This window comes from Bison bison, unplaced genomic scaffold (assembly GCF_000754665.1).
Source record: "Bison bison bison isolate TAMUID 2011002044 unplaced genomic scaffold, Bison_UMD1.0 scf7180017864373, whole genome shotgun sequence".
Taxonomy (NCBI): domain Eukaryota; kingdom Metazoa; phylum Chordata; class Mammalia; order Artiodactyla; family Bovidae; genus Bison; species Bison bison.
In genome coordinates this window covers 3,794,999-3,811,327 of record NW_011494945.1, presented here as the reverse complement: position 1 = coordinate 3,811,327, position 16,329 = coordinate 3,794,999, and the positions used below count along the sequence as shown (strand labels likewise).

Below are 16,329 nucleotides of genomic sequence, written 5' to 3'. Positions count from 1 at the left end.
ATTATAACAATTTTTTTTATTTTTAGCAGCTGAAAAGAATGTATGTATGGTATGCATACATATTATAGACAGATGAACATTTGCTGCTTCCATTTGTTGTAAAAAATTCCTCTTCTGATTCTATTAAAACTTTTTAATTATTGATTTTTTTGGCTTTGCCACAATTTCATGGCTCTTTGCTCTAATCAAATCAATTCTCAACATATGAATCTGAATCCAAAAATTACCTGCATTTAAATTTTATGTTTTAGCTTTCCTGTTGTTTGTTTTTCCCCTCAGTTAGGAAAGATCGAAGAAATAATTCTGTGAAATAAAACTGCTTCAGATCTAGAATCCAAGGTCAGAGAAGATAGACTTAAAACAATTCTTAACACGCTACCTGCCCATTTTTCATGTGAACATTTAGGTATTCTCCATTGACACTGTGGCCGTGAACAAGGGTTCCGGAACTGCTTCTGGGACGGACTTCAAATGCAATCTCAAACTTCAATCCAATATTGAAAGACTCATCTGTGGAGAGAAATACTATTAGTTCTCAAGAACAGAAACCTAAATTTTGTAACCATGGCATGATTTTGTAATTGCATATTTTTGTATCTCTTTTGGAAAGTTTGATACATTTTTCAGTAGGTAAGTAGAAAGTGTCATTTTCCATGTCAAACACACTGGAAGCTCTGAACAGGTCTGGAGTGCGGGGTGGAAACAGCATGCTGAAAATACATCATGGCTATGGGAGCTCAGGTGAGGAAAAATTGATTCCAACCAGCAGGACCATTTATTATTTCAAAAGTGAGAAGCAGGAAAGAGCTAACTAGGAAGAACTGGTCTGAACACAAGTGCAGAGTCTGGGACGTCTGGAGATCACCTGGAGAGGCCAGTGTGGCTGGACTGTCCTTGCCCTGTGAGTGAGGGTAGAGCGGGGTGAGTAGGGAAGGCCAGCAGGAGCCACACGGGGAAGGGCTCCAGGGCTCCAGTAGGGAAGACAGACTTTATACTGCAGACATTGACCATGGGAGCTGACTTGATCAGATCTGTATTTAAAATAATTCTTAAAAGAGATCACTGGAGCCAGTGCTGCAGAGCATTTGGGAGGAAAGAGAAAGTAAGAACAGCAAAAGCGGTTAGGAGCTGTTTTTGCAGTGATGCAAGAAAATGAATTCTTCTTAAGAACAGCCGTGTTCACTCCAAGAGACTCACCGAAAAGCTGGGCATCTTAATAGTGTTCACTTCACGTGGCTTCTTATAGATCAGTTTTTAAAGTTTTCCTGCTATTAATGTTTATTGAGAACATAAATTGTGCAGGTTGCTATGCTTTTCAGGCTGTCTAAACCTTTGAGTTCATTTCACTGAAATTCAATGAAAGGCAGAGGAATGTGCCTGTTGGTGTTTTAGTAGAGATAAAGAAGGAGAAAGGAAAGTAAAATCGTGAACTAGACACAGAGAGGAAACATTGCCTCCAGTTATTCTGTCGGACGTGGGGATGGGTTAAGAAGGGATAACTGCTGCTCTGTCAGGTCTTTATTCAGGGCATGTTGAAGGCAGGAACATTCTCCTGTCTTCTTTCTCAGCACCTGTTCTGGTGCCCTCCTCACACCTAATGGTTGCTCTACAGAATGCTGTCGGAATGGACTGGATGGTGATTGTGTGTAGTCTGTTTAGGATTTTATTTCCTTATTTTTAGAACCATTATGTTCCATCACTTGGCACAGGGACCATCATACCAGAGGCACACAATGAAAACTTTGTTGAGTGAGAGTAAGAGTTGAGAATAAAAATCCAGAAAGAAAATTTTTTAAGGATAGCTTTGTCTGCTGGAGTTGCTGGAGACGGGAGGAAGTGGAACTTTCCTTAGCAGGAACAATGGGTGCTGCTTAGAAGAAGCAGAGAAAACAAAACCTCAGTGTGTGAGGTAGCCAAAAGCCCACACAGGTTAGACCACGGTGCAGCACAGAAAGTCTAAAGGAGCCAAGATGGTCTATCCCCAGAGGTTTGGCAGCTGTGGAGAAGCACTGGCTGGGGAAAGCAAACAGGGATTGGCATGGTCCATGTGTCTATTTGGACGGCAGCAGAGGAGAAAGGTGGTCCTTATGAAAAGTGACTATTTTCAAGGGCTGAGTTTGCTATTCTGGTTTTTAACTTTGGGCCCAATATCCCTGTTAGCCATCTCCAGGAAAGAAGTATTTCATGATTCACATTTTAACATAAGTCATTGTTACCTAGGACCACGTAACCTCCTTCTGTTGAGAAGTATGTTCCTGTTTCCATTGGACCTTCGAAACAAGGAGTCACACTAAATGTCTGAGAAGCAGAGGTGATGGAGGCCCCATTGAGCTGAAGATTGCTGAGGCAGCCACTGAAGCTGTAGACCGAGTTTATCTGAGAGGAGAAGGCATTTCTTAAAATCCATTTTCTCAACACTCACAGACGCACCAATGATGGGATTTGTGTCCTAAGAGGAACCTAGTAATTTCTTGCCCTATTTGTTTTAGCTATCTGAATAATCGATCATTTTCCAGATTGTTGCTTTTTAACTAGATCTTTGAAGCTAGAATTTTGTATTAGGTAATAATAGCCTACTGTAATTAAGGTACAAAAATTTCAACATTTTTCACAACAAGGTAAATTGCAGCTGTGGTTTTCAAACTGAATTAGAAATATTCTCATTTGTTTTCTTCAAGAAAGACAGCTGTGCCCTAGATCACCTAATGCTGATAAGGGCTAGCAAAGAACTAAACTGTTAAATCTACCATGGTTAAATAAACAGCAGAGAATTTGCTTTATTGGCTTGTGTCTGAACATTTATCATACCACAGGACATGAAACACGGGCCACTTTAGATAACCGATTTCACAGTTTTAGAAATCTTTCTTTTAAAGAAGCTGTCATGGAATTGGGGCTACTCATCTAAAATCAAATTAAATATGAACATTTCCCCCCATTTTTGCTTTATACACACATATTAATAGATCTTTGTTGTTGCTGTTTAGTCACTAAATTGTGTCTGACTTTTTTGCGACCCTGTGGTCTGTAGCCTGCTAGACTCCTCTGTCCATGGGATTTTCCAGGCAAGAATACTGGAGTGGGTTGCCATTTCCTTCTCCAGGGGATCTTTCTGACCCAGGGATCAAACCTGAATCTCCTGCATTGGCAGGCAGATTCTTTACAGTGAGCCACCAGGGAAGCCATTTAATGGATCTTAGAAGTGTATTCTTTGTGTTAAAGTCAAACCTGTATTTATATTAAAAATAAGCTTAGTCCTTTGATGCGTTCCTTTTTTTGCTAAATATTTTTGAAGGTCCAATATTTTAAACTTTTACATTATAAAAATAATGTTGTTTTCTTCTACCATATCCTCATGTCCCCCAAGGGGTAGCCACATTTCCTTGTACAATTACAAATTGTGTGTATGTGTGTGTGTGTGTGTGTAAGAAATGAAGATGAGATCATAGTTTACATAATGGCCTGAAAGTTTTTCTTTTTAACCCAATAATATATAATATAATGACTTGCTTTCTTTTTTGGGTAATTTTTTTTTGGGGGGGCTGTGCCATGCAGCCTGCAGGATCTTAGTTCCCTGACCAGGGATTGAACCCAGGCCTGGGCGGTGAAAGCACTGAGTCCTAACCATTGGAGCACCAGGGAATTCTCTTTTGGGTGTTCTTTAAGACTAAAAGCATGAGTACTTGCTGAACAAATAAGCATGCCCTTGAGACATAACTTTTCATGACAGTTTATACCTCTGAAACATTTTTCATCTCACCTCTACCTTAGAATCAAAAGGTTACTCCAGGCTTTGTGATGTCACAGGGTGGACAGACAACCATAAAACAATACCCACTTATGTATCCCGTCTCCAGCCAAAGTACAGTTTTACTTTTGCCAGTTTTCTAATCGTAAAGCGAGGGCTACATTAAACAATCTTTCAACTCTAAAGGTGGATGGCTCTACCTGATCACACCTGGCTTACCTGGACATTTTTCACAGCCCTTCCAGGAGCCACACCTCCCAAATAAATAGGACCCCTGATTTTCCAGTCAGCTCCTGTAGGGGGAAGACTTTCTTCTAAGACTCGAAGCCCATCAATTATCATTCGGCCGCTGCTCTTTTCCCGAATAAATATCACCTTGATGGAGAGAAGGACAACAGCGTATCTTTAGTACATCCAAAGATTAGTGGAAAGGCTGTGCTGCTTCTCCTCCCAACTGTGCTATCATTTGCAGTGCTGCGGAAGTTCTTTAAACAGTGGTCCTTTCACCAAAGGTCAGGAGTTTGTCTCTTCTTTTGAAGCCTGATTTAAAGTTACAGGCTTAATCTCTGAATACAGCTTATGTTTAGCAGAGTTCTCTGTCCCAGCTGGCAGCCTACATGCTCTCACTTCTAAATTTAATTATAATTAATTGTAATGCAGCTGACATTGCTTACTTTCCCACTATACACACACAGAGAATTGCTTTGATATTTAGGTTGTTCTACCTGTTGTATCCTTTCTTCCCAGTAATACAGCTGACATTGCTTATTTTTCCCACTATACACACACTGAATTGCTTTGATATTTAGGTTATTCTACCTTTTGTATCCTTTCTTCCTAACAGATTTACTCTATTTTGTACCTTCCATAGCTTAGTCTATGAGACACTCAGCAATCATAGAAAATTTAGAATATTATAGGCAGTGGAATAAAACCCAGTCAAGGGAAAAATCCTTATAGAAACCAAACTTCAGCTTATGCTGACCACTGATCTTTTGTTTAAAATAACTGCACTAAAAATAGCTGATCTGTCAAAAAAATTATACTCAGATTATATTTCTTTTAAAATAATAAGCTTCAAGATTTTTGTAATAAATTAATGAAAGTTTCTGAAACTGAACTCTGAACATATAGCAATAAAATTTGTAAATGGATGTTTCTAGAGAAACCACTAGTGGGGTATCAGAAGGGTGGACGTTTGCTGATAATAATATTCTCTGCCTTCAACTTACATCATGCCACAGTCCATCATTGTATTTCTCCTGGCTTCTAATCTTCAGTTTCTTGTGGCCAACATTAAACATGAAAACCAAGCGGCCATGGGCTAAGAACAGAGTCATGAAGTTATTCTCTTCTTGATCTGAGACATAGAAAATCATCCCATGGGAGGAACGTGTTTTCAGACGAATGGAAAACTGGGATCTGGTAAATGAGAAAGAAAAGCTTACCACTTGTCAAATAAGACTGTGATCTCTAACTTCCCAAGACAATACAGCATTAAGGAAGAATAAAGCCATCTGATCTAATCCCAAGCATCATTACTTCTAATTACATCTTATTATTATTGTGAATATCGGGTAAGCACTGCTAATTCAAAAATGTAAATCCTCCATTTCCTCATACAACAAGGATAAATCCCACATTTAAGAAAGTATTGTTTCAATAAATGCTGGAGAAAATGTGGAGAAAAGGGAACCCTCTGGACTGTTGGTGGGAATGTAAATTGATACAGCCACTATGGAGAACAGTGTGGTGATTCCTTAGAAAACTGGGAATAAAACTACCATATGCACGCGTGCTAAGTTGTTTCAGTTGTGTCTGACTCTTTGCGACCCTATGGACTAAACCCCACGAGGCTCCTCTGTTCATGGGATTCTCCAGGCAAGATTACTGGAGTGCATTGCTGTGCCCTCCTCCAGGGGATCTTCCTGACCGAGGGATCAAACCCACATCTCTTACATGTCCTGCACTGGCAGGTGGGTTCTTTATCACTAGCACCACCTCAGAAGCCCAAAACTACCATAAGACCCAGCAATTTCACTGCTGGGCATATGCCCTGAGAAAATCATAACTGAAAAAGACACCAGTACCCCAGTGTTTATCGCAGCACTATTTACAATAGCCAGGACATGGAAGTAACCTAGATGTCCAATGACAGATGAATAAAGAAGTTGTGGACATATGTACAATGGAGTAGTCCTCAGTCATGAAAAGAGTTTGAATCAGTTCTAGTGAGGTGGACGAACCTAGAGCCTGTTACTACAGAATGAAGTAAATCAGAGAGAAACAAGTTTCATAAAATAACACATACATATGGAATCTAGAAAAATGGTACTGATGAACCTATCTGCAGGGCAGGAATAGAGACGCAGACCAGAGGGCAGACTTGTGGACACAGTGAGGGAAGGAGAGGGCAGGACCACCTGAGAGAGTACCATGGAAACGTATACATTACCATATGTAAAATAGACAGCTAGTGGGGACCCGCTCCGTAGCACAGGGAGCTCAGCTCAGTGCTCTGAGATGACCTAGAGGGCTGGGATGGGGGTGGGAGGGAGGTTCAAGAAGGAGAGGATATATGCATAATTATGGCTGATTCACACTGTATGGCAGAAACCGACACAACATTGTAAAGCAATTATCCTCCAATTAAAAATTTTTTAAAAAGTGTTTCAGTAAAGGATAATATCATGTCTTGCTTTGAAAAACTGATTGCACTTAATTTAGTAAAAATCTTTATGCTAAGGAAGCTTCATGTAGACAAAATAATAGAGAGCAATTAATATGCATATAAAAATTTGCATAGAAACAATATGATTTATGTACTATCTAAAATACAGATTCAGTTTTCTCCCCATAAAAATTAATCAATGGATATCACATGCTAAAAACAGCTACCAAAATGTGTAGAAATCAAATAAAATTTCTAGAAATTCAGCTTTAGGCCATAGATAAGGTACATTTATTAAGCTAATTTCCAGTTTGATTAACTCTGTGTTTTTCCTGAAGAGTACAAAATACTGACTCTGCCTATTAGGCAAATAGGAAATTAGGAGTTTCTTATTGAATCCACTGACGGTATGAATGTTTGAAAGAGCTATATAAGAGTGCTGCTGCTGCTAAGTCGCTTCAGTCGTGTCCGACTCTGCGACCCCATAGACGGCAGCCCACCAGGCTCCCCCGTCCCTGGGATTCTCCAGGCAAGAACACTGGAGTGGGTTGCCAATTCCTTCTCCAATGCATGAAAGTGAAAAGTGAAAGTGAAGTCGCTCAGTCATGTCCGACTCTTAGTGACCCCATGGACTGCAGCCCACCAGGCTCCTCCGCCTATGGGATTTTCCAGGCAAGAGTACTGGAGTGGGGCGCCATTGCCTTCTCTGTATATATGAGTATCTGGGTGCTAATACTTTAAAAGAAATCTTAAATAATCCTAAATAACTTGGAGAGTTGTGAAACACCAGGAAGAAGTGATGAACTTTAGAGATAGCTTGAGGGTCAGCAGAGACACAGTGCATTTGTATTTTTAGTGTCTTCAGACGTATTCCCACTTACAGTCTGAAAGCAATTTGTGTCAGAAAGGGAAGGTGACAGTAAGGTTACATGATGAGTCATTTAAAATTTCCCCCATCTTCCTTTCTTTGATTGTATTTTCTTTTTCATTAAGTACAGCAAACTCCTAGGACAATGCTATCATATGCCTCTTACTTTTGGGAAGAAAGTCACAGAGAATGTTATTTATTGGACAGTATGAATTATGTACTATTTAGTAATTGTTTTGATGAAAAAAAGAATAAGATTAAAGTAGCACAAAAAAATTATAGGAAAAATAACATATGGCAAGTAAGGATGAAGCCCAGCCATGGCATCAAGTTTCTAAACGGATAGTGTGTTACTTTACTTTTCACCAAAATCTCTTTTTAGGTGTTCAAACTCTTGACGACTGTTGGCTGTCCCTCCATACTGATAGGCGTGCTCTATCGCTCTAGGGCTGTTGGAAAGCTGGCAGTGTGAGTCTCTTGGAATATTTCTCTCTAGGAATTTCAGGCCAACAGGATCCCACGAAGGAGCATCTTTACTTTTCTCTCCCTGTAAGAGTAGGAAATGACTCATTTAAGGGATAAAACTGACATACTAGTAGCAAAAATTCACTTTTAATTTTTTATCATTAACAATGATGATTAAATAATTAAAGTGTATATTCTTTGTACATATTCCACTTGTAAAGTATTAGACCTCTCCATTCCTCTACTGCCTTAAGCAAATGCCAGCAGCAGCTGCAGCAGTAACAAACAACAACAGAGTATGTTAACAAACCCAAAATTCCCATTTACAGTCAGAAAACAATTTGTATAGTGAAGCTATAGAGACGAGTGCTCTGTGATTTAAATTAAATGTACATTTTAATCAATGGTGGAAAATGAAAACATTGGCAATAAAGACCACTGAGAGACTTGATAAATAAAATCCTCATATCATATGCAACAATACCACTTGAATACACATATTATTATTTATATAACCTGCATACAAAGTTAAATACTTAGTAACATCTTCAAAATATTTTTTAAAGAATGTTTTGGGTGATAAGATATGTAGCAAACTTATGTGACAGGATATAGAACAATTTTTAAAAATTATTTTGTGCTCTTAGAATTGCACTATTGATTTTAAAATTTACAGTTCTGAAACTAAAGACTAATATTTAATGGTTATTTAGTCAATTTCTGAAGCAAAAGTAAATGCAAGTAAATCTGAGCATTCAGTCATTTACTCATTTATTCAAGCAAATGTTTATTGAGTACCTAATAGGTAGGAGTGAAGAAGAAGAAAAAAAAAAATCAATGTTTCTGTGTGCCTTCAGTGGGCAGTGTGTGGTGGGGAACAGAAAGGTGAGTGAGACATGGTTCCTGTTTTTTAAGGACTGAAAATTGATTTGGCTTTTAAACAACAAATTGGAAGACAGGTTGTAGCTGGATAGAAAGGACCTTAGATGACTTGGTAAAGGATGGGGTTTTGTTTTTTAGGTGATGAGAAGCACCACAGGTTTGAAAAGCAGGGAGTGGCCTAATCTGATCCACTTGGGAAGAAATCTTGCAATAAAGTAAGAAGAGAGAGGAAATGTTTGGAGCTAGGGAGCTCGAGAACACAGCAAGAGTCAGGTTGAGACACAGGATCAGAGGGGAGAGGACAATTTCTGGTTCAGGATTGCTGAATGAATGCACATAGCTTTCCCCCTCCCTAATTCCCATCAAAATGTCAGAAGAACTATACACATAAAAATAAATCCACCATAGTCCTGGAAGTAGAGGAGGATTTCTACTAGTCAAACAAAGCAGTGTGGAATTTCCATAAAACAATATTGTAATACAGACTGGAACAGATCGACTATATATATATATATATATATATATTGGTTGTGCTGGGTCTTTGTTGCTGTGCACAGGCTTTCTCTAATTGTGGCAAGTGGAGGGCATGTAGAATTTTCCTAGACCAGGGATTGAACGCACATCCCCTGTATTAGCAGGTGGATTCTTAACCACTAGACCACAAGGGAAGCCCAAAACTCTTAATCTCATATGGGAAAAAGATAAGACCTCCAAAAAAGTCTGTGTTCTGGGCAAATCCAAGAAATCAAGGAAATGCAAATCAAACCCACAGTGAGCTATCACCTCTCACTTGTCAGAATGGCTATCATCAAAAAGAACACAAATTGGTGAGGATGTGGAGAAAAAGGTATCCTCTTACACTGTTGGTGGGAATGCAAACTGGTGCAGCCACTGTGGAAAACAGTATGAAGGTATCTCAAAAAACTAAAAATATAACAGAACTACCATATGACCCAGCAATTCCACTCCTGGGTATATATCCAAAACTAACCCCAAAACTCTAATTTGAAGAGATACATATACCCAATGTTTACAGCAGCATTGTTTACAATTGCCAAGATATGGAAAACCTAAAAGACCATCAAAAGATGAATAAAGAAGATACATGCATTATACACATACACACAGTGGACCTACTCAGTCATAAAAAGAACAGAATTTTGCCGTTTGCAGCAACATAGATGGACTTGCAGAGCATAATGTTAGGTGAATAAGTCAGAGAAAGACAAATACTGTGGGATATCATTTATATGTGGAATCTAAAAAAGACAACAAACTAGTGAATATAACAAAAAGAAGCAGACTCAGAGAGAGAACAAACTAGTGGTCAGCAGCGGGGAGAGGAAAGTGGGCAGGGGCAGGACAAGGGTGGAGAATAAGAGGTACAAACTACTAGGTATAAAATAAGCTACAAGGATATATTGTACAGCATGCGGAGTACGGCCAATATTTTGTATTAACTATAAACGGAGTACAACCTTTAAAAATCGTGAATCACTATATACTGTATACCTGTAACTTATGTAACATTGTATAACTATACTTCAATTAAAAAAACAAATAAAATAAAATAGGGGTTAAGGCTGGCCTCACGGATCAGATGAGAGTTGGGCAATCCTTGAGAAGCTGTCAATGCAGATATTTGGGGGAAGCACGGTCTAGGTAAGAGGAAAGCTCAAGGGAGGATCTTAAGGCAGGAGTGTACCTGGCTTGTTCTAGAAACAGCTGGTAGATCACTAGGAGGAGACGAGCAAGTGAGAACAAGGGTCTCTATGACACTGTAGGAACTTCGGCGTTTAATCTGAGTGCAGTGGGAGGATCATTTTGAACACAGAAGTAACATGATAAGGCACGTTTAAAAGGATCTGGTTGTTGTGCTGAGAATATACTACTGGGGAGCAAGGTAAAACAGGGAGGCCTGTTGGGAGGCTATTACAGAGATTCAGATGAGAGACGACAATGGCTTGGACCAGGATGGCAGCACTGGCACTTGACTGCATTGTTTACATTGGCCAGGAAGGAGTAGGGAGGGTCAGACTGAAAGAATGAGAAGGAATTGGACCTTCATTTGTAATGAAGGCAAATAATGTACATGCTAGGTGTGAAACGAATGAGAGAACAGTCATCAGTGACCGCAATTTAAGACTCAAGATTTTGAATGCCAAGTCACTCTAGTTGATGCCACAGATCAACTGTGGATGTGAGTGGTTAAAAGGAAGGCCAAGGAAGGAGGGAAAACAAGGTAAGATCAGAAACCAATGATTTCTAGGACTGTGACAGAAACTAGAGGCTGTTATGCAACAACAAATGATACTAGAGAATGATCACAGTATATAGTATATATTTTTATATAAAATACAGAGCAATTTTAACCACTGTAATGAAAAGCAGTTGGAAGTAAGAGCAAAAGCTTACTCAAACTGTTTCTTTGGGAATAAGAACTGATACAACAAATCTGGTAAACTGTAATATCAGATACTACAGAAATCATATCTTTCATACAAACACAGTTGCAAATGAGTAAATTCAATAAAGCACCAGTGACTAGAATTGTATGTGTGGAGTAAAAGGGCAATCTAGAAGTTGGCACAGCATTATCTTTTACCTTTTTATTCTGATTTGTTTTAGGCTTTGAGGAATTTCTTCCTTTTTTGTGAAGGAGAAACAATGGTGAAGACTCAATGGGACACTCATAAAGAGAAGTGTGGACCTTTTCAGAATACCGCTGGAAATCTTCGACCTCTACATCTCTATCCAACCTGTGTTTGTAACAGAGGAAAGAAAAATCTTAAGAATGTTGTTCAGAATTATATGATGAAACTATGGAAGTCAAAGAACTTTAGCAATTAATGTATGTGTGTGTGTGTGTGTGTGTGTGTATGTGATGGGTCTTTATCCAACCACTATCTTAATTAGAACCCTTTAATTGATCATTTAACCAATTAACCAATAACTCTGTGCCTGGCACCAGCACACTCTGACAGATGAACATGTCTTCCCTCACCATGTCCTGGATGATGAGGACCTCATCTGTGTTACTTAATCTGTATTAAATTCCTCCCTTGCATATTTTTGAACTCAGGGGGTTCTCATCATCTTTGTTAAGGATAAAACAACATGGCGGTCTACCGAATTGGAGAAGATATTTGCAAATAATATATCTGATAAGGGGTTAATATAAAAAATACACAAAGAACTCATACAATTCAACATAAAAACCAAACAACTTGATTGAAAAAGGGGGCATAGGACCTAAACAGACATTTCTCCAAAGAAGACATAAAGACAGAAAATAGACACATGAAAAGATGCTTAACATCACTAATCATCAGGAAAATGTAAATCAAAACCACGAAGAGATACCACTCACCTGTCATGATGCCTATCATAAAAAAGACAAGATATAATAAGTGTTAGTGAGGATGCAGAGAAAAGGGAACCCTCACGTTTTATTGGTAGGAATGTAACTTAGTGCAGCCACTATGGAAAATAGGCTTCTCAAAACATTAAAAATAGGACTACCATATGATCCAGCAATTCCATTGCTGGGTATTTACCAGAAGAAAACAAAAAGACTAATTTGAAAAGATACATGCACCCCCGGTTTCACTGCAGCATTATTTACAACAGCCACAATATGGAAGCAACTTAAGCGCTGACTGACAGATGAAGATGAATGGATAAAGATGGGCTATGTATATGTATATGAAATATTATTTAGCCACGAAAAATGAAATCTTGCCATTTGTGACATGGATGGATCTAGAGGTTAAATGAAATAAGTCAGATGGAGAGAGACTACTATATGATTTCACTTAAAAGTGGAATCTAAAAAACAAACAACAGAACAGGGTCACAGATACAGAGAGCAAATGGGTGGATGCAGAAGGGGAGGTGTGAGTCCAAAATTGGTGAAAAGGATTAAGAGGTAAAAACCTCCACTTATAAATAAGCCATGGGCATCTAATAAAACAACATAAGGAATATAGTCGATAACATTTTAATAACAGTATGGAGAAAGATGGTTAGTAGACTCATCTTGGTGAGTACTTCATATACGCAACTGTCTCCTGAGAAATCTGTATGCGGGTCAAGAAGCAACAGTTATAACTGGATATGGAACAATGGACTGGTTCCAAATTGGGGAAGGAGTACGTCAAGGCTGTATAATGTCACCCTGCTTATTTAACTTATATGCAGAGTATATCATAAGAAATGAATGCCAGGCTAGATGAATCACAAACTGGAATCAAGATTGCTGGGAGAAATAGAAACAACCTCAGATAGGCAGATGATACCACTCTAATGGCAGAAAGTAAAGAGTAACTAGAGAACTTCTTGATGAGGGCAAAAGAGAAGAGTGAAAAAGCTGGCTTAAAACTTAACAGTCAAAAAACTAAGATCATGGCATCCAATCCCATCACTTTATGGCAAATAGATGGGGAAAAAGTGGAAGCAGTGACAGATTTTATTTTCTTGGGCTCCAAAATCACTGTGGACGGTGATGGCAGCCATGAAATTAAAAGACGCTTGCTCTTTGGAAGAAAAGCTATGACAAACCTAGACAACATCTGAAAAAGCAGAGACATCATTTTGCTGACAAAGGTCTGTCTAGTCAAAGCTATGGTTTTTTCAGTAGTCATGTATGGATGTGAGAGTTGAACACATAAAGAAGGCTGAGCACCGAAGAATTGATGCTTTTGAATTGTGGAGCTGGAGACGACTCTTGAGAGTCCCTTTGATTGCAAGGAGATCAAACCAGTAGATCCTAAAGGAAATCAACCTTGAATATTCATTGGAAGGACTGATGCTGCAGCTGAAGCTCCAATACTTTGGCCACCTGATGTGAAGAGCCGACTCATTAGAAAAGACCCTGATACTGGGAAAGATTGAAGGCAAAAGGAGAAGGTGGTGGCAGAGGATGAGATGGTTGGATGGCATCACCAACTCAAAGGACGTGAGTATGAGCAAACTCAAGGAGATAACAGAGGACAGAGGAGCCTGGTGTGCTGCAGTCCATGGGGTTGAAAACAGTCAGACCTGACTTAGAGACTGAACAACAATCAGATGTCAAATCACTGTGTAGTATACCTGAAACTAACATAATATTGTGCATCAACCAAATTTCAACAAGAGAAAATTAATGAAAAAATAATCATGCATTAAATTAATATAAAAAACTTTCTTAAACCTCTGAGGATGATTTGGGTATGTTGCTCTGTATTGTACCACTGACAGTAAGTACAGAAGTAACCACATTTAACATTCACAGTCTGCTGTATGCCACGTGCTTTATGCACATTATCTCAATTAATCCTCGTAACAAGTTTACCAAGCAGGCCCTATTATTATCTGCATTTTGCAGCTGAAGAAACAAAGGCTTACTTAGCCAATGCCATACAAAAATTAAAAGGCAAAAAACTTACACACAAACCCAAGTGTGTCAGTTTTTCAAGCACATGCAAGCATTTAATTACTACCCTCCTGTGCCCCCAATATTTCATAGTTCTTAGTTTTAGTAAGGTAAATATTTTAATTATCAACTTGAACGTCTTTACTGATCATGCAGATTTATGAATACTAAAAATACTGTACCTGGTAAAGTAGGCATTACTTATACATCCGGTGAAATTAGCATACTGGGGAGTGATGGGTGAGCCGCCGAAGTAGAACTTCTTTTCATCTGCTTGGGTCTGCTCCACTTTCCCTTTGGTAGGGTTCTTACTCCCAAGTCTGCTTTTATCTACTATCAATTCATACCTGTAAGGGAAAAAGCTTTTTTAAGCACTACACAGCTAACGTATTACTTGAGTTCCATTCTAGGTTGTATGTTTTCTCATGGAATTGAGAAATGAAACATTTGGTTAATGATAAGATAACAAGTTGCCAGACTCTTTGTGAGGCTCAGAATAAAATGGATGAATATTTCTATATGCAGAAAAGACTCTCCAAATCATGACCGGAATTTAAATCCATAGAAGCAGGTTCAAATGACTAGTCATCAGTAACTTTTTTTTTTTGGTGTGGAAAAATCAGAACATAAATCATGGTGATCATTTAATCACATTTGTGGGAAGCTATTTTCATTCTAAAGCACATTGACAGTGATTGGAAATGATGTCTTGAAAAGAACTATTAACATTTTCTTTTAATGGGAAGGCTCCCCAGGAATGGACACAGAATAGTGGCAACAGAAAATATATTGCTTTTGCAGAAAGAATTTTCCTTTTATGAAAGAGAAATACAGTATTACATACTTTAAAGATAAAGTTAAGACTTTTTAAAGTGAAGTTAAAGTGTTAGTCACTCAGTTGTGTCTGACTCTTTGTGACCCCACAGACTGTAGCCACCAGGCTCCTCTGTCCATGGAATTCTCCAGGCAAGTGGGTTGCCATTTCCTTCTCCAAAGACTTTTTAAAATGTGACCATAAATGTAACTTTCTCAATTGTTTAATTAAAACCTAATGAAACCTGTTGTTTGCTAACTTTTTCTATGTACAAAACACTGCACTTCATTTAGTTTAAGTGGTATGTACAGGTACTTCCTTCAAGGATATTATAGCTTATGGTTTCACTGGGAAAATTTTTACATACCTGTTAATTAATTTTATAGTGACTTATTTGGCATGTTTTAAAAATTAACAGCAATTAAAAAAAAAAGTAAGTTGTTCCTCTACCATTTTTTTTAAACACTAGAAAGGTAATAAGAGATAGTCTACTGTTAGTAGTGGTCCTTGGACGCATTCATGCCCTACAGGTAGAGCCACCTGGTGGAAAGAGTATAAAGTGAGGAGCTATACCTTGCTGGGGAGACGGAGGTGATGATGAAGTGGGACAGCCCATCATTGTACTGCTTATCTGCCGACTGCACCTTGATTCCGTTTACATCCATGATTACGGTGCCATTATTCAGTGAGATGGAGAACATGTCTGACTGAAACGCAAGCACAGGTTTTTTAACAATGGAAGCCAGAGATCCAAAAGGTGGACATGTTTTCAGCATTTACTTATAGAACTGCTTAAAGGAACACACACATGTGAGAGGTTTGCTTGAAAAATAATTTCTATGAACAGCAACAAGGAAATACTCTATTGCCTGGACTGGTATGCTGCTTATAAAATTAGACACATTTCAATGGAAAGAGGAATTTCTTGTGTTTAAACTGAAAATTTCAGGTGATTTTGTCATGCTAAGTAGCTGTTATCCCAGCGTCAGTTACTTTCTTTACTCAAGCAATTCTCTTCTGTCATCAGCCTCACTTTTGAAAAACCAGTATTTTAACTTCCTTGGGGATGTAGTGAGACGACTAGGCAAGAGTTATTTTGCTATTGTGGCTTTTAAAAATGTTTCACTTTCCAGCTGTGGTACATATACACAATGGAATATTACTCAGCTATTAAAAAGAATGCATTTGAATCAGTTCCAATGATGTGGATGAACCTGGAGCCTATTATACAAAGTAAATCAGAAAGAAAAACACCAATACAGTATATTAATGCATATATATGGAATTTAGAAAGATGGTAATAATGACCCCATGTGCGAGACAGCAAAAGAGAGACAGATGTAAAGAACAGACTTTTGGACTCTGTGGGAGAAGGCGAGGGTGGAATGATTTGAGAGAATAGCATTGAAACATGTGTATTATCATATGTGAAATAGATCGCCAGTCCAGGTTCGATGCATGAGACAGG

At 38.5% G+C, this 16,329-nt stretch overlaps 1 protein-coding gene across 4 annotated transcripts in view; it reads right to left on the bottom strand.

Moving 5' to 3' along the window:
• Nucleotides 1-16,329, bottom strand: part of LAMA4 (laminin, alpha 4) — a 149,592-nt gene that overhangs the window by 7,291 nt on the left and 125,972 nt on the right. For all 4 annotated transcript variants that reach the window (XM_010856579.1, XM_010856578.1, XM_010856581.1 and 1 more), the window contains 8 exons: nucleotides 15,435-15,568; nucleotides 14,230-14,394; nucleotides 11,240-11,393; nucleotides 7,647-7,834; nucleotides 4,981-5,170; nucleotides 3,968-4,123; nucleotides 2,217-2,376; nucleotides 380-510 (listed from right to left, as the gene is read on the bottom strand). In XM_010856579.1, coding sequence (XP_010854881.1) covers nucleotides 380-510; nucleotides 2,217-2,376; nucleotides 3,968-4,123; nucleotides 4,981-5,170; nucleotides 7,647-7,834; nucleotides 11,240-11,393; nucleotides 14,230-14,394; nucleotides 15,435-15,568 — 1,278 coding nt within the window. The remainder of the gene's footprint in view (nucleotides 1-379; nucleotides 511-2,216; nucleotides 2,377-3,967; nucleotides 4,124-4,980; nucleotides 5,171-7,646; nucleotides 7,835-11,239; nucleotides 11,394-14,229; nucleotides 14,395-15,434; nucleotides 15,569-16,329) is intronic.